Below are 18155 nucleotides of genomic sequence, written 5' to 3' on the forward strand. Positions count from 1 at the left end.
TCCACAGTAGGTCAATTATTGGTATTTTCAGTTCACACAACAACAGACATGACAGTTTGCACATGATCAGCATTACATTATATAAAAAACTGTAGAGTCATTTAGCAGAAACCTTTATCCAAAGTGCATTCATATTAAGATCGCTAGGTGAGACAACCACATATCACAGTCGAAGTACATTTTTCCCCAATACAGAGGAGTTATCAGCTAAGCCAGTGCTAGTAGGAAAAGAGAAGTGCAATGTCTTATTTAAGATACTGTTTGAAGAGGTAGAGTTTCAGTTGTTTTCGGAAGATGGCCAGGGACTCTGCTGTCCTAGCTTTAGGGGAAGCTCATTCCACCATTAGACTCACAGTCCATCCTAAGTAGGTCCCACTGATGTCATCCTTCTTTATTAACATCCACTGTTGCCAGAGCATCGAGGCAATGAGTCATTGGGGACATCAGTCTGAGGCCCAGTTCCATTTCTCTAGTCTCTCTCTGAGTCCTAATGTTAGCCTTGAGACAGTTGCTGTACAACAGCTTCTAGGCCTTTAGTCCTGGGTGTTTCCTACGGTCCGTACCCAGGATCCATTCTCCCTACTGGGCATGGAGGCAGACGTGGCTGGCGCTGGAGCTGGGGCCGCCTGGAGGTCTGGGAGTGGGTATAGAGGCGGTGGTTGGCCCAGGGCCTTGGCTGAGGCTGGGGGTCAGAGTGGGAATACAGTAACTGAGGCTGAGACTGGGGGTCTGGGTAGTTGTGGGGGTGGGGGTGCACTAGCTGAGACTGGGGGTCTGGGTGGTTGTGGGGGTGGGGGTGCAGTAGCTGAGACTGGGGGTCTGGGTAGTTGTGGGGGTGGGGGTGGGAGTGGGGTTGCTGTAGCTGAGACTGGGGGTCTGGGTAGTTGTTGGGGTGGGAGTGCAGTAGCTGAGACTGGGGGTCTGGGTAGTTATGGGGGTGGGGGTGCACTAGCTGAGACTGGGGGTCTGGGTGGTTGTGGGGGTGGGGTTGCTGTAGCTGAGACTGGGGGTCTGGGTAGTTGTGGGGGTGGGGGTGCAGTAGCTGAGACTGGGGGTCTGGGTAGTTGTGGGGGTGGGGGTGGGAGTGGGGTTGCTGTAGCTGAGACTGGGGGTCTGGGTAGTTGTTGGGGTGGGAGTGCAGTAGCTGAGACTGGGGGTCTGGGTGGTTGTGGGGGTGGGGGTGCAGTAGCTGAGACTGGGGGTCTGGGTAGTTGTGGGGGTGGGGGTGGGAGTGGGGTTGCTGTAGCTGAGACTGGGGGTCTGGGTAGTTGTTGGGGTGGGAGTGCAGTAGCTGAGACTGGGGGTCTGGGTAGTTATGGGGGTGGGGGTGCACTAGCTGAGACTGGGGGTCTGGGTGGTTGTGGGGGTGGGGTTGCTGTAGCTGAGACTGGGGGTCTGGGTGGTTGTGGGGGTGTAGTAGTTGAGACTGGGGGTCTGGGTGGGGGTGGAGTAGTTTAGGCTGAGACTGGGGTTTCGGGTGGGGGAACTGGGGCTGAACAGGGAGGTGAGGAGCGTCAGAGAAGGGTGGGGTGTGGTTCTCAACCCGAGGAGAACTGATATGGAGATGGGTCTCCAAGAGGTGGCCAGCTGACGCCACCATGGCTGAAGAAGAGAAGGAGGAAGAGGAGGAGGAAGGGGATAAGTCTAGCGGTTGATCCGAGCATAGAGATAGGTAGGATTGTGGTTGTGTCTTTTGGTGTAGCTGTGGGTGTAGCTGTGAGTGTAGCTGTGAGTGTGGTTGTAGTTGTGGCTGTGGGTGTAGTTGTGGGTGTAGTTGTGGCTGTGGGTGTAGTTGTGACTGTGAGTGTAGTTGTGGTTGTAGTTGTGGTTGTAGTTGTAGGTGTGGGTGTAGTTGTGGGTGTAGTTGTGGGTGTAGTTGTGGCTGTGGGTGTAGTTGTGACTGTGAGTGTAGTTGTGGGTGTAGTTGTGGCTGTGGGTGTAGTTGTGACTGTGAGTGTAGTTGTGGTTGTAGTTGTAGGTGTGGGTGTAGTTGTGGGTGTAGTTGTGGCTGTGGGTGTAGTTGTGGTTGTAGTTGTGGGTGTCGTTGTAGTTGTGACTGTGGGTGTAGTTGTGGTTGTAGTTGTGGTTGTAGTTGTGGCTGTGGGTGTAGTTCTGGGTGTAGTTCTGGGTGTAGTGAGTGGTTCTGTTGAAGGGAGGGTGTGAGGAAGTCATGTGACAGTGTGTGTGTGGAGAACAGACCAATAGGAGGACGAGGAGGAGCGGGAACGTTAGGAGGGACGGGAGGAGACAGGAAGAGGTGTGGTGGCGGGGAGGAAGACATGGGTTGGTGGGGAGGAACAGGTGTGGTCGGGTGGAATTGGCACAGTGGAATCTGGATCACTCTGGGGGAAGACACAGAGAAAAGTCAGTACAACAACAGGTGTCTAATATTTTCAAATACTTGGGCTGCGCTTCCTTTAGTTTGCTCCAATACAATGGAACCAGTGGAACCAGTGGAACCAGTGGAACCAGTGGAACCAATAGAACCGGTTGCAGGTGCAATGTCCAAGACAAATCAGGCAAATGCTTAAAAGCTTTTGACAAATGTATTTAACCCAAATCAAAATGGCTTGATAATAATTTGAGTCACAATGATAAGAAACAAAAGGGTCTGCCTCACTTCTGCTGCTGGAAGCCCTCCTCTGACAGTGGTGTGGTGGGGACACAGTGGGACAGGTCTCGCCCCCCCCAGGCAGGGGGGCTGGGTGCAGAGCCAGAGGCTGGGGGGGACCACCCGTGCCGGATCCCAGGGCTCTTCATCTTGTTCAGTCCCAGCAGGCCCTTGGCACTGGCCTCCCTCCTCAACTGCTGGCGGAACACCCTCAGACCTGAAACAGAGGTCAAAGATCATGTCATCATAAACCTTTATGAAAGCCGCCAAGAATAGATCTAGAACTAAATTGTTACTAACGGTAACAGAATGATGTTTATTTTAGAGAGCAGTTTGTGTGTGCAGACTGATGGGTATCTTAATATCTTGTGGAGTTCCTCAAGGATCCATTCTAGGACCTTTGTCATTTCTGATCTACATCAAAGATGATTAAAACACAAGAGATGTCTCCAATGTGTAAGACAGGAGCCAATTACAGTATACATAAGAAGGTTTTCTTCTTTCCATCCGTCATACTTGATCTGTGCTTTAATTTTGAACTGGTCGTCCATACCTTGTGTTAGAGTGCCGGTGTCCATGTCGGAGGCTCGGCGGCCCTCCTGGAAGCTAGGTATGGGGAGGCTGTCCTGGGCCAGATGACTGGTAGTGACCAGTAACTGATAAGGGCCGTCAACATTGCTGGGCACGGTAGATGACAGGGCCAGGGGGGACTCTGTGGGGCTATAGGTCCCAGGGCCAACCACAGTAGTGTCAAGTAACATATAGGAGTCCTCAATAGGGCTGGACAGGCTGGGACTGGCAGAGAAGGATGAGGAGGAAGAGGAGAAACTATCTGAGGAAGCTTGGTCGGATGAGTTTACCACAACACCTGTAGATGAGGAGAGAGTAGGGAACTTTAGCCATGTAACTTTGTGACAATGTGAAAGTGGGCTATGTATAGTGGTGTGTGTATAGTGGTGTGTGTATAGTGGTGTGTGTATAGTGGTGTGTGTACAGTGGTGTGTGTACAGTGGTGTGTGTATAGTGGTGTGTGTATAGTGGTGTGTATAGTGGTGTGTGTACAGTGGTGTGTGTATAGTGGTTTGTGTATAGTGGTGTGTATAGTGGTGTGTGTATAGTGGTGTGTGTACAGTGGTGTGTATAGTGGTATATATAGTGGTGTGTATAGTGGTGTATATAATGGGGTGTATAGTGGTGTGTTTATAGTGGTGTGTGTATAATGGTGTGTAAAGTGGTGTGTATAGTGATGCATATAGTGGTGTGTATAGCGGTGTGTATAGCGGTATGTACAGTGGTGTGTGTAGTGGTGTGTAAAGTGGTGTGTGTATAGTGGTATGTGTATAGTGGTGTATGTATAGTGGGCTATGCATAGCGGTGTGTGTATAGTGGTGTGTGTATTGTGGTGTATGTATAGTGGGCTATGCATAGCGGTGTGTGTATAGTGGTGTGTATATAGTGGTGTGTATAGTGGTGTGTATAGGGGTGTGTGTATAGTGGTGTGCATAATGGTGTGTATAGTGGTATGTATAGTGGTGTGTATAGTGGTGCGCGTATAGTGGGCTATGTATAGTGGTGTGTGTATAGTGGTGTGCATAGTGGTGTGTATAGTGGTGTGTATAGTGGTGTGTCTACAGTGGTGTGTCTATAGTGGTGTGTATATTAGTGTGTATAGTGGTGTGTCTATAGTGGTGTGTATAGTGGTGTGTCTATAGTGGTGTGTATAGTGGTGTGTGTATAGTGGTGTATGTATAGTGGTGTGCGTACAGTGGTGTGTGTATAGTGGTGTCTGTATAGTGGAGTGTATAGTGGTGTGTGTATAGTGGTGTGTATATAATGGTGTGCATAGTGGTGTGTTATAGCGGTGTGTATAGTGGTATGCATAGTGGTATGTATAGTGGTGTGTCTATAGTGGTGCGTGCATAGTGGTGTGTATAGTGGTGTATATAGTGGTGTGCATAGTGGTGTATATAGTGGAGTGTGTATAGTGGTGTGTTCATAGTGGTGTGTCTATGGTGGTGTGTATAGTGGTGTGTGTATAGTGGTGTATGTATAGCAGTGTGCGTACAGTGGTGTGTGTATAGTGGTGTCTGTATAGTGGAGTGTATAGTGGTGTGTGTATAGTGGTGTGTATATAATGGTGTGCATAGTGGTGTGTTATAGCGGTGTGTATAGTGGTATGCATAGTGGTATGTATAGTGGTGTGTATAGTGGTGTGTCTATAGTGGTGCGTGCATAGTGGTGTGTATAGTGGTGTATATAGTGGTGTGCATAGTGGTGTATATAGTGGAGTGTGTATAGTGGTGTGTTCATAGTGGTGTGTATAGTGGTGTGTACAGTGGAGTGTGTATAGTGGTGTGTGTATAGTGCTGTGTATAGTGGTGTGTGTATAGTGGTGTGTATAGTGGCGTGTGTATAGTGGTGTGTACAGCGGAGTGTGTATAGTGGTGTGTGTATCGTAGTGTGTGTATAGTGGTGTGTATATAGTGGTGTTTATAGTGGTGTGTACAGTAGAGCGTGTATAGTGGTGTGTGTATAGTGGTTTGTATAGTTGTGTGTACAGTGGTGTGTATAGTGGTGTGTACAGTGGCGTGTGTATAGTGGTGTGTGTATAGTGGTGTGTATAGGGGTGTGTATAGTGGTGCGTACAGTGGAGTGTGTATAGTGTTGTGTACAGTGGTGTGTATAGTGGTGTGTACAGTGGAGTGTGTATAGTGGTGTGTATAATGGTGTGTGTATAGTGGTGTGTATATAGTGGTGTGTGTATAGTGGTGTGTATAATGGTGTGTATATAGTGGTGCGTGTACAGTGGTGTGTGTATAGTGGTGTGTGTATAGTGATGTGTTTAGTGGTGTGTGTGTGTGTGTGAGAGTTTGTGTTTGTGTGTACTTCATGCAAATGTTTGTATCTAAATTAACATAGTTCAGATTTGTGTGTGTAATGTGTGTGTCTCAGTACTCACAAGGTGGGCTGCACTGCTGGAGGCTGGCAGAGACCTCAGCCAGAGTGTGTCTGCAGGAGGGGTGTAAGGAGAGGGGTGCTGCCCCTCCCTCCTCTTGCAGCTCCTCTTCCTGTGGCTCCTCCCCCTGGTTTCCATGGTGATCCTCCTCACTAATGCAGGTTGGTAGCAGAGTGCCGTGGTCAGGGTTGGGGGTCACCTTTTCGGTGCTCGAGGGTTGTCTGAGGGAGCGGAGCTCTTTCACCTTCTCCAGCATGAGACGATAGATAGCAGAGAAGTGGTTGTAGCTGCTGCTCTGAAGAGACTGGAGAGATGTAGAGAGAGAGAGGTAGAGAGAGAGGGGGGGGGAGGGAGAGAGGGGGGGAGGGAGAGAGAGAGAGGGGGGGAGAGAGAGAGGGGGGAGGGAGCGAGGGAGAGAGAGAGGGGGGGGGGAGCGAGGGAGCGAGAGAGAGGGGGAGAGAGAGAGGGGGAGAGAGAGAGAGAGAGGGGGGGAGCGAGGGAGAGAGAGAGAGAGGGGGGGAGGGAGCGAGGGAGCGAGGGAGCGAGGGAGAGAGAGAGAGAGAGGGGGGAGAGAGCGAGGGAGTGAGAGAGAGGGGGAGAGAGAGAGGTGGAGAGAGAGAGAGAGAGAGAAGAGAGAGAGAGAAAGAGAGGAGAGAGAGAGGAGAGAGAGAGAGAGAGAGAGAGAGAGAGAGCTATTGAAATTACAAACAGTAGGAAATGTAGCTACACAGATATGGAGTAACACATAGGACTCATACTGGTTTCTTAGTATTTCTCCGACTCACCTCAATGGTCCTCTGCCGGTCGATGCCCAGGGTCTGCATGAGGCCAAGGACCGGCTCGCTGTAATTCTCGCCCAGACAGGGCTCTGCATCAGGGGCAGGGTTCGGCTGGGGCATCTCTGGAGGGGCTGCTGTGGCCGGGGGGTCCGACTTCATCCAGCGGTGCTTCTTGATCCGGGCCACCGTGATCCGTTTGGCTGGTTCAATTACCAACATCCTCCTCACCAGGTTCTCACAGTCTGATGGTATGGAGGGAGATAAGGGACAAAATGAAGAGGGTTTCAGAACCGGCTTAGGTCACCGCTGTAGCTTGATTGGTTTTAGTGTTCTATGATCTAAAGAAAAGACAATAGTTTTGTTGGTGGTGACTACAGCAGTGTTTGGTTGATGTAATACAACATGGATTTATAAGATCTACAATCATATCTAACGTTGTCTGTGAATGGGTCCGAAATGGCACCCTATTATCAAGGGCTGGGAATTGCCAGGGACCTCACAATGCAATATTATCACCATACGATATGTATTGAGAATTGATGTTCCAAACATACTGCAGAGAGACATACTGCAGAGAGACAAGCGAGTTTTGATCAGTCATGGAAATAAAAGTGCTGAAAACATGTTGGCTCACTATTTAAAAAGATGGAGAACAAGCTATAGGATGAAGAATACCAGAGTTCTGGCACAGGTACAGTCAACTAGCACTAGCTACAGTACTAGTCAAAAGGTTGGACACACCTACTCATTCAAGGGTTTTTCTTTATTTTTACTATTTTCTACATTGTAGAATAATAGTGAAGACATCAAAACTATGAAATAACACATGGACTTGATATTTTACCAAATAGTGCTATCTTCTGTATACCACCCCTACCTTGTCACAACACAACTGATTGGCTCAAACGCATTAAGGAAAGAAATTTCACAAATTAACTTTTAACTAGGCACACCTGTTAATCAAAATGCATTCCAGGTAACTACCTCATGAAGCTGGTTGAGAGAATGCCAGGAGGGTGCAAAGCTGTCATCAAGGCAAAGGGTGGCTACTTTTAAGAATCTAAAATATATTTTGATTTGGTTAACACTTTTTTGGTTACTACATGATTCCATATGTGTTATTTCATAGTTGTGATATCTTCACTATTATTCTACAGTGTAGAACATAGTCAAAGAATAAAGAAAAACTATTGAATGAGTGGATGTGTCCAAACCTTTGACTGGTACTGTATATATATATTTTTTTATCGATACTTAGAGTAGCAAACAAAATAGGTAATAGGGTGTGGTTTCAGCCTTGTGCTGTGAGTATCTGTCATGTGACCACTCCTGCAGGACCGTACCTTGGGACATGTAGAAGGGGATTCTGAAGCGGCCCTCCCGGACCCTCTGTCTGAGCGCGGGGAGGGAGGGGCCGTCAAAGGGCAGGACGCCACACACCAACACGTACAGCACCACGCCCAGACTCTGAACACCAAAGGGGGTGAGCGAGATGAGGACCACAGTCCTGCCACTTCCTACTGCTATTAGTACTATTGTCACTACCAGATAAAGATATAGAATTCCTGATGAATCATCTCTACACCACAATAACTACCTATAAGGTTATTACAGTACAAGAGGGATTCTGAGATCTGAAAACATACAACCTTCATCTGCACTTTCATTCCCATGACATTATAGAGAAATAATCAACCCAAAGCAAGAGAATAGGAGAGAAACCATTTCTTCCTGGTCCCTTACCCAGATGTCTAGAGGAGGCCCCTCGTACTCAATCCCCTCAAACACCTCTGGAGCGGCATAGGGAGGGGACCCACACCAGGTGGACAGAAATTGTCCTTCACTGAAGAAGTTCCCAAAACCAAAGTCTACAGGGAGGGAGAGGAAAAAGTCCATTAATATCAGAAGATACTATCCCTAAAGCCAGGGCTGTTCAATTCCGGTCCTGGAAAGCCAAAATACTTCTGTTTTTCATCCTCTCCTTCTAATCAGGGACTGATTCAGACCTGGGACACCAGGTGAGTGCAATTAACTACCAGGTAGAAACAAAAAACAGAGATGTTTAGGCCCACTAGGACCGGAATTGAAAAGCCCTGCCTAAAGCCCTCGTGAATCCTCTGGAACATTCTCATTCATATCATAGGACACATATGCACATGACAAGGGACACCATAGCAACCATACTGTAGGTGAATAATTGTTTACATTTTTTAAACCACCACCTTTAATAGAATCTAAAAAAATATTATATAATATACAGTGCATTCGGAAAGTATTCAGACCCCTTGACTTTATCTACATTTTGTTACGTTACAGCCTTGTTATAAAATTGATCAAATATTTTTTCCCCCTCATCAATCTACACACAATACCCCATAATGACAAAGTGAAAACATGTTTTTAGAAATTTTAGCAAATTTATTACAAATAAAAACAGATATACCTTATTTACATTTTGGATTGATGAGGGAAAAAAACGATTTTATTAATTTTAGAATAAGGCTATAAAGTAACAAAATGTGGAAAAAGTCTTTGGGTCTGAATACTTTCTGAATGCACTGTAGCTTAATTTCTGTCTAAAGCAATTCTATTTGGCCTGTTTTTTAAACATCCATCTTTCTGTGATTCAAGGTTGATTGATTTCCGAACCTCTCCTTTCTGCCTGTACCTGCTACTTTGATGTCCATGTTGGAGTCTAGCAGAAGGTTCTCAGCCTTCAGGTCTCTGTGGACGATGTGGTTGCTGTGGCAGTAGTCCACTGCTGACAGGATCTGACAGAACTTCCTGCGAGCCTCACTCTCACTCAGCCGCCCCAATGACAACAGGTAGTCTACAGAAAGAGGGTGGGATGTAGGGAGAGGGGATAGAGGGTGGGTGGATGGGAGAGGAGGGGATAGAGGGTGGGATGTAGGGAGAGGGGATAGAGGGGGGATGGGAGAGGAGGGGATAGAGGGTGGGATGTAGGGAGAGGAGGGGATAGAGGGTGGGATGTAGGGAGAGGGGATAGAGGGGGGATGGGAGAGGAGGGGATAGAGGGTGGGATGTAGGGAGAGGGGATAGAGGGGGGATGGGAGAGGAGGGGATAGAGGGTGGGATGTAGGGAGAGGAGGGGATAGAGGGTGGGATGTAGGGAGAGGGGATAGAGGGGGGATGGGAGAGGAGGGGATAGAGGGTGGGATGTAGGGAGAGGGGATAGAGGGGGGATGGGAGAGGAGGGGATAGAGGGTGGAAGGATGGGAGAGGAGGGGATAGAGGGTGGGATGTAGGGAGAGGAGGGGATAGAGGGTGGGATATAGGGAGAGGAGGGGATAGAGGGTGGGATATAGGGAGAGGAGGGGATAGAGGGTGGAAGGATGGGAGAGGAGGGGATAGAGGGTGGGATGTAGGGAGAGGAGGGGATAGAGGGTGGAAGGATGGGAGAGGAGGGGATAGAGGGTGGGATGTAGGGAGAGGAGGGGATAGAGGGTGGGATGTAGGGAGAGGAGGGGATAGAGGGTGGGATATAGGGAGAGGAGGGGATAGAGGGTGGAAGGATGGGAGAGGAGGGGATAGAGGGTGGGATGTAGGGAGAGGAGGGGATAGAGGGTGGGATGTAGGGAGAGGAGGGGATAGAGGGTGGGATGTAGGGAGAGGAGGGGATAGAGGGTGGGATGTAGGGAGAGGGGATAGAGGGGGGATGGGAGAGGAGGGGATAGAGGGTGGAAGGATGGGAGAGGAGGGGATAGAGGGTGGGATGTAGGGAGAGGAGGGGATAGAGGGTGGGATGTAGGGAGAGGAGGGGATAGAGGGTGGAAGGATGGGAGAGGAGGGGATAGAGGGTGGGATGTAGGGAGAGGAGGGGATAGAGGGTGGGATGTAGGGAGAGGAGGGGATAGAGGGTGGGATGTAGGGAGAGGAGGGGATAGAGGGTGGAAGGATGGGAGAGGAGGGGATAGAGGGTGGGATGTAGGGAGAGGAGGGGATAGAGGGTGGGATGTAGGGAGAGGAGGGGATAGAGGGTGGGATATAGGGAGAGGGGATAGAGGGTGGGATATAGGGAGAGGAGGGGATAGAGGGTGGAAGGATGGGAGAGGAGGGGATAGAGGGTGGGATGTAGGGAGAGGAGGGGATAGAGGGTGGGATATAGGGAGAGGAGGGGATAGAGGGTGGAAGGATGGGAGAGGAGGGGATAGAGGGTGGGATGTAGGGAGAGGAGGGGATAGAGGGTGGGATATAGGGAGAGGAGGGGATAGAGGGTGGGATATAGGGAGAGGAGGGGATAGAGGGTGGGAGGATGGGAGAGGAGGGGATAGAGGGTGAATAATGAGGAATGTAATTGATTGGTTGGTTCAGATTGTTTGATTGAATCATTGTAAATAATTAGTGATCAAGTACACATGTGCACACACACAAACACACTGTTCTAAGAGATTGCACCAAGCATCATGGACACCTCGAGAGCGATACTGTCATGTCCTGGCCAGTATACGGGTTAATTGGTATTGTAGTTTGGTCAGGACGTGGCAGAGGGTATTTGTTTTATGTGGTTAGGGGTGGTGGTTTTTCTAAAAAGGGCATTTGATTTATGTATTCCGGGGTTTTTTGGGCACTGTTCCTTGTTTATGTAATTCTATGTTTAGTCTAGGTAATCTATTTCTATGTTGAGTTAATTGGGGTGGACTTCCAATTGAAGGCAGCTGTTTGGTGTTGCCTTTGATTGGAAGTCCTATATTAGTTGGGTGTGTTTGTCTGTGTATTTGTGGGAGATTGTTTCGTGTTTAGCATATGTGAGCCTAACAGGACTGTCAGTAATTCGTGAGTTCGTTTTGTTATTTTTGTATGTTCACTTTGAGTTTATTAAATGTTGAAAATTAACTATATCAACACTGCTGCATATTGGTCATCTTTTTCCGACGATGATTTCGCTATATCGTCAAACGACGAAGAAATCCCTGACAGATACCCTCCCACTTACCAAACATCTCTCCGTTCCTGGCATACTCCATCACCATGTACAACATGTCCTTAGTTTCCATGACCTGCAAGACACAAGAGAGGCACACTCACTGATAAATACAACTTAAATATACATTTCCCATGTCATTATTACATGTAAGCCTGTGGAAGAGTGTGCCCAAAGTGTAATGTGAGAATATGACAGCAGGAACCATATTGGAATCCTTAAAAACCATTACAAAAACAAGTAAAAGATTCTCTGTTTTAAGAAATATTTGCTTTGAGACCATATTGGAAATAGGGGAGGGTTGACGGGGTCGTCATTTTCCATTCTGAAAATCCCCATGTGACTCATAGAGCTGGGGGTGGCTGGGCTGAGGGCTGGGAAACATACACTTAACCCCTATTACAAGATAAACAACCTGACCTTTCAAAATCCTCCATGTAGAGAATGAGAGAGAGGGGTCAGAGAGAGAGAGAGGGGTCAGAGAGAGAGAGAGAGAGAGCGAGAGAGAGAGAGAGAGAGAGCGTAGTTCCACAACTCTATCCTCTACCTGATAGAGCTTGATAATGTGAAGATGGTTGAGAAGCTACCTGATAGAGCTTGATAATGTGAAGATGGTTGAGAAGCTACCTGATAGAGCTTGATAATGTGCAGATGGTTGAGAAGCTACCTGATAGAGCTTGATAATGTGCAGATGGTTGAGAAGCTACCTGATAGAGCTTGATAATGTGCAGATGGTTGAGAAGCTACCTGATAGAGCTTGATAATGTGCAGATGGTTGAGAAGCTACCTGATAGAGCTTAATAATGTGAAGATGGTTGAGAAGCTACCTGATAGAGCTTGATAATGTGGGGATGGTTGAGAAGCTACCTGATAGAGCTTGATAATGTGAAGATGGTTGAGAAGCTACCTGATAGAGCTTGATAATGTGAAAATGGTTGAGAAGCTACCTGATAGAGCTTGATAATGTGAAGATGGTTGAGAAGCTACCTGATAGAGCTTGATAATGTGCAGATGGTTGAGAAGCTACCTGATAGAGCTTGATAATGTGCAGATGGTTGAGAAGCTACCTGATAGAGCTTGATAATGTGAAGATGGTTGAGAAGCTACCTGATAGAGCTTGATAATGTGCAGATGGTTGAGAAGCTACCTGATAGAGCTTGATAATGTGAAGATGGTTGAGAAGCTACCTGATAGAGCTTGATAATGTGAAGATGGTTGAGAAGCTACCTGATAGAGCTTGATAATGTGAAGATGGTTGAGGAGCTTCCTGATAGAGCTTGATAATGTGAAGATGGTTGAGAAGCTACCTGATAGAGCTTGATAATGTGCAGATGGTTGAGAAGCTACCTGATAGAGCTTGATAATGTGAAGATGGTTGAGAAGCTACCTGATAGAGCTTGATAATGTGCAGATGGTTGAGAAGCTACCTGATAGAGCTTGATAATGTGCAGATGGTTGAGAAGCTACCTGATAGAGCTTGATAATGTGAAGATGGTTGAGAAGCTACCTGATAGAGCTTGATAATGTGAAGATGGTTGAGAAGCTACCTGATAGAGCTTGATAATGTGAAGATGGTTGAGAAGCTACCTGATAGAGCTTGATAATGTGAAGATGGTTGAGAAGCTACCTGATAGAGCTTGATAATGTGAAGATGGTTGAGAAGCTACCTGATAGAGCTTGATAATGTGAAGATGGTTGAGAAGCTACCTGATAGAGCTTGATAATGTGAAGATGGTTGAGAAGCTACCTGATAGAGCTTGATAATGTGCGGATGGTTGAGGAGCTTCATCACCTCGACCTCTCTGTAGATCTTCTTCAGGTCAGAGGGCTCCAGTCTCTTCTTATCAATGATTTTAATGGCCACCTGTGTGTACAGAAAGCAGATAGTTAATTTCAAAATGGCACCCTAACCCCTATATAGTGCACTACTTTTGACCAAAGCCCTGGACCCTGTTTAAAAGTAGTGCACTGTGAATATACAGGGAATAGTGTGCCATTTCGGACGCTGCCAAGGTCCCATTTCAGCCTGGTCACATATACTAGACGTAACATAGTAAATGTAAATCCGGGGACACTCAAATTAGTATGATATGATACTTTGGGATTTTGTCAGAGGCCCTTTATCCACTTCCCCAGTCAGATGAACTTGTGGATTCCATTTGTATGTCTCTGTGTCCAGTCTGAAGTAAGTAAGAGGTCATTTTTAGAGCCAATGCTAACTAGCATAACACAATGACTGGAAGTCTATGGGTATTTGCTGCTAGAAGATAACCATAGGCTTCCAGTCATTGTGCTAACGCTAGCACTAGTTAGCAGCTTCCTTCAAACTGCACGCAGAGACATAAAAATGGTATCCACGAGTTCATCTGACTCTGGTAAGTAGATATCCAGAAGTGTCCATTTAACACTTTAACCTGACTCCTAGCCTTAACCCCGACCCCTAGCCTAGCTAACGTTAACCACCTAGCTAATGTTAGCTACAACAAATTGGGATTCATAACATTTCATACGTTTAGCAAATTCGTAACATATTGTATGTTTTGCAAATTCATAACATATCATACAAATTGTAATTCCCAACATATCATACGACATGGATGATGGACATCCACAAATTAATACATACCATACGAAAAGTAACATATCACACTGTCTCGGATTTATGTACAGAATAATATGAAATGCTCTGAAACCATGTTTCCCATTCTGTCACTAACAGTATGAAATCACTCTATGTTAACAAACTGTATAAGGCCCAAAAATGAATATAGAGGTGGAGTTGAATATTGGAGATGTTATGGTGTAGGGAAGAAATGTTTCATATGCATTATGCATGCGTAATTACGCACCTGGGTTTTTGTGACTTTGTGACAAGCCAGTTTAACTACAGCGAAGTTTCCCTTCCCCAGCGTCCTGATGATCTCGTAGAAACCGACCTGAACCGGCCCCCCGGGGCATGGCTGGCTCAGGGGAGAGCCATCTGATAAAACCACCATGGTGCAGAGGCACCCAGTGACTGGATAAACCTATTGTCCATTTCCCAGGATTAGAGTACCGTTATTAGGCCACTCCCGTAAACACAATTGAGAGACCATATTTTGTCAATATATAGGCTGCATATAATAGGAAAGAAAAAATATACAATTGTGATATTAGATCTAGTAGGCCTAGGCTATAAATCTCAACACCTTTCAGAAGTGTAATTCCATTTAACTATTTATGAGAGGAAAGACTATAGCCTACGTAACAGTGTAATAGTTGAACAAACAGATATAATTTAGCCAACAAGTGTCATTGAAATAAAAACAGACCATAGCCTATTATTCATTTGCAACACAAAATCATGTAATTTACCTTCAGAGAAAATCTACAGTTCAATACATCCAACTATGTTGTTGGAATCCTCCGCCGTTCTAGAACAGCACCCAGGCTACTTTCCTAAGAACTGCGCAGAGACGATTTGTTCCTCATATTTTGTTAACGGGGGATAAATCTGGTATGCAATAATCGCAATAATCCACACAACCTCTGTAACTCAAACTCGGCTGGAAATCTTCTCCTGCCATAATAAACTAAAACACACTTAATTAACTTCAAGCTTGCGTCAGACAACTGTCCCGCGCGCTTCTCGTGGAGCGGAAAGGTAGCTTGGAGCTGGACACGGTGACGCCAAAGTGGTCTTCACGAGGTTTGCACAATGAATAGGCTGTAGCAGCCGCTCAGCGTACAGTAACGCTAAACAATAACATTGAGCAGCAAAGTCTCTCTATTGAATTAGACCAACGCTTCTAGTAGACTGGAGGCTCACTAGTCTCCTCCCTATAAGCAGTTTAACGGACAGGCATAAAGTTAAGTGGGTCATGATGACCAATGTGGTGATGACTCATGAGCCAAGGCTAACATTGTTCAACTCAATTTGCGACACTCAGCAGCATGATATTTTGTTGGATTCTAGCCACCATTTAGTTGCTATGTCAATGTTGCATTGAGCTTGTATGATGCAACATACTTTGTATTGTCCATTTGCATTGGAATTCTACTGTATATATGACACAAAGGAAATACACAAATTCAATACAATGTAATACAATACAAAGTAAACACACATTCACACACAGTACCCTGTGACATGTATAGCCTACTGTCTGGCCATGTAATGTAAATTGTGTCCTTTGTCCCACTATTCAATAGGATGATGGCTGTTAGGATGAAGCTTGCCCTGCTTCTGTTGTTACGGAACCCACGGGACCTTGTAACTTTGTAGTTGTTTTGTTGTTACTGAAGCCGGGGACCTTGTAACCTTGTAGTTGTTTTGTTGTTACTGAACCCCGGGACCTTGTAGTTTGTAGTCGTTTTTTTGTTACTAAACTCCAAACCATTTAGCCTTCGAGTTGTTTTGTTGTTACTGAACCCCGGGACCTTAGAGCTTTGTAGTTGTTTTGTTGATGCTGAACCCCAGAACCTTGTAGCCTTGGAGTTGTTTTGTTGTTACTGAACTCCGGGACCTTAGAGCCTTGTAGTTGTATTGTTGATGCTGAACCCCAGAACCTTGTAGCCTTGGAGTTGTTTTGTTGTTACTGAACTCCGGGACCTTAGAGCCTTGTAGTTGTTTTGTTGATGCTGAACCCCGGGACCTTGTAGTTTGTAGTCGTTTTGTTGTTACGGAACCCCAAAACATTTAGCCTTGTAGTTGTTTTGTTGATGCTGAACCCCGGGACCTTGTAGCCTTGGAGTTGTTTTGTTGTTACTGGAGCCTGGGACCTTATAAACTTTTAGTTGTTTTGTTGTTACTGAACCCCGAGACCTTGTTGTCTTGTAGTTGTTTTGTTGTTACTGAACCCCGGGACCTTGTAGCCTTGTAGTTGTTTTGTTGTTACTGAACCCCGGGACCTTGTAGCCTTGTAGTTGTTTTGTTGTTACTGAACCCCGAGACCTTGTTGTCTTGTAGTTGTTTTGTTGTTACTGAACCCCGGGACCTTGTAGCCTTGTAGTTGTTTTGTTGTTACTGAACCCCGAGACCTTGTAGCCTTGTAGTTGTTTTGTTGATGCTGAGAAGTAGGAAGTTGTTTAAGACGGAGAATAACACTGGGGAGAGGACTGTCCTTTGGGGAGCACCATTAGATATACACAATGAGAGAACTGTCCCTTTGGGAGCACCGTTAGATATACACAACGAGAGGGATTTGGAGTTGTTGATTTTGACATGCAACTTCATTGTAGGTCTACTGTAGTTTTGATGTGTGATCATTCTGAAAGTTCTTCACAATACACTAAGGATAGTCGGCACTGAGTAAAAGTTCAATGTTTCTTGTTTCCTTTCCTTTCCTCAAAATACAGGAAATCGATCAGGAAGCAGGCTCCCAGCAGCACAGCCTTCATCTTCACATCCAGGTCCATTGGGAACACGATTCCAAAATGATCTGCGTCCGTGTAGGCTTCACGCAGGAAGCCGGACCACTGCTTACTGATGTGCCCTATCAACATTGAGTCATCCAGAGTCTTCACCTCAAATGTGACGTCTCTGCAACAACTACAGAAAAACAGCGGCCCTTTGATCCTCAGTTGAGGCTGTCTCATCTCGTTCAGCACAGTGAGTTTGGGCAGGAACGGGTGACACTCCTGCACCACATACCCTATTGGAATACCGGGGGGACTCTGCACCTCCAGGTCTTGCAGGCAGCAGGGGAAGCAGCAGTAGCTGCATGCAAGAGGGCGCATCAGGGTCAACACCTCCTGCCCCAGGTTGTCCTGGATGTGAAAGGTGAAAGGTCGGCTGGGGCCAAAGCACTGTAGGGTGCAGCAGTTGTTCTCCTCTTCCGCCAGAAACACTTGTTGCCCGATACTGTTCTTCACATTGTAGGAATTTCTAACCTCCCAACCCAGCAGTTCGGCCATATGAAAAGTCTGATGGACGAGAAGCTGGTCGACATGAATCAGGTATTCCAGTCCTGGGGGGCAGCCGGTGGGTCGGAGATCAGGCGGAGGGGCAGGCATCATCGCAGGGACCGGAGGGGTAACGTAGCCTGGGGGTACTGGCGGGATTCTGGGGTTCGTGGGCGCGGGGTAGACAGCATTAGGGTGTCCGAAAGGGGCAGGCATCATCGGAGGAGCGGAAGGGGTCACATATCCAGGGGGTGGGAATCCAGGGTTTGTGGGAGCTGGGTAGACAACATTGAGTGGTTCGAGAGAGGCAGGCATCATCATATGATCCGGTGGGGCTGAAGGTGTCAGGTAGCTTGGGGGCGGTGGCACCACAGTGGGCGCTGGGTACACAGCATTGTGACCAGGCGGCACCTCTTTGGAGTAAGCTGGGGCCGGGGGTAACCGTCCTGAGTTGATGTCGCCATGTCCTTTGGAGGCCATTGAAACGATGCACTTCCACGTTCTACAAGATCAAACAAGACACCAAAAATGTTCTTCCTTATTTTTTAACTACAAAACCAAGTTACACCTTTATAGCATCACATGCTCTGACACATACCTTTTCTACAAGTTAGCAAGGTATTGGAAACACATCTCTTGTGTAAGCAAGTTCCTGTTGGTTCTTGAGAGGATTTGCAAATGACTATTATTAGCAGAGATCCTTAGCGGACACAGTCCAGCCCAGTCTTTTAGCCCTCTCATCTTGAGTGTACAGTAACACTTCAGAGATCCAACCATGTTGGGAATGGAGGTCGATCAGAATATGGAAATGTTTTGTAACTTTGAAATGGATTGTAACTCAACAGACTGAGGCTTGACTGTATATGTACACAGACTAGCTTGCTTCAATACCCTACAGCCTGTTGTACACATGCCGAGTCAGCTTACTCAGTGTCACCCCCCTCAGACACTGAAAGGCTTATCCACTTTAGGTGGCTCCTAATG

The 18155-nt window shown here is 46.8% G+C and overlaps 2 protein-coding genes and 1 pseudogene across 2 annotated transcripts; all 3 read right to left on the reverse strand.

Annotated features, from left to right (window-relative positions):
• Positions 1-550: 550 nt before the first annotated feature.
• Positions 551-2282, reverse strand: LOC115180884 (uncharacterized histidine-rich protein DDB_G0274557-like). The gene is made up of 2 exons (XM_029743025.1): positions 2200-2282; positions 551-1602 (listed from the first exon to the last, which is right to left on the reverse strand). The coding sequence occupies exons 1-2, from the start codon at positions 2279-2281 to the stop codon at positions 551-553; spliced, it is 1134 nt and encodes a 377-aa protein (XP_029598885.1). The 5' UTR covers position 2282.
• On the reverse strand, positions 2283-15706 carry LOC115180888 (serine/threonine-protein kinase SIK2-like). The gene is made up of 10 exons (XM_029743029.1): positions 14138-15706; positions 13036-13152; positions 11301-11364; positions 9015-9176; positions 8090-8214; positions 7690-7813; positions 6353-6588; positions 5571-5871; positions 3165-3479; positions 2283-2828 (listed from the first exon to the last, which is right to left on the reverse strand). Exons 1-10 carry the CDS (start codon positions 14282-14284, stop codon positions 2617-2619), a joined length of 1803 nt encoding a protein of 600 aa, XP_029598889.1. The 5' UTR covers positions 14285-15706; the 3' UTR covers positions 2283-2616.
• Positions 15707-16586: 880 nt separating this feature from the next.
• LOC115180885 (phospholipid scramblase 2 pseudogene) lies at positions 16587-17674 on the reverse strand (annotated as a pseudogene).
• Between the last annotated feature and the right edge of the window lie 481 nt (positions 17675-18155).

Source organism: Salmo trutta, unplaced genomic scaffold (assembly GCF_901001165.1).
Source record: "Salmo trutta unplaced genomic scaffold, fSalTru1.1, whole genome shotgun sequence".
Classification (NCBI taxonomy): Eukaryota; Metazoa; Chordata; class Actinopteri; order Salmoniformes; family Salmonidae; genus Salmo; species Salmo trutta.

Coding starts and splice junctions, on each gene's coding strand:
- LOC115180884 (XM_029743025.1), bottom strand. CDS start 2,281: ATGTCTTCCTCCCCGCCACCACACCTCTTCCTGTCTCCTCCCGTCCCT. Junction 1,603..2,199: donor TCCTCCTCGTCCTCCTATTG/GTCTGTTCTCCA, acceptor TCTCTTCTTCAG/CCATGGTGGCGTCAGCTGGC.
- LOC115180888 (XM_029743029.1), bottom strand. CDS start 14,284: ATGGTGGTTTTATCAGATGGCTCTCCCCTGAGCCAGCCATGCCCCGGG. Junction 13,153..14,137: donor ACAAAGTCACAAAAACCCAG/GTGCGTAATTAC, acceptor CTGTACACACAG/GTGGCCATTAAAATCATTGA. Junction 11,365..13,035: donor ACATTATCAAGCTCTATCAG/GTAGCTTCTCAA, acceptor TGTGTCTTGCAG/GTCATGGAAACTAAGGACAT.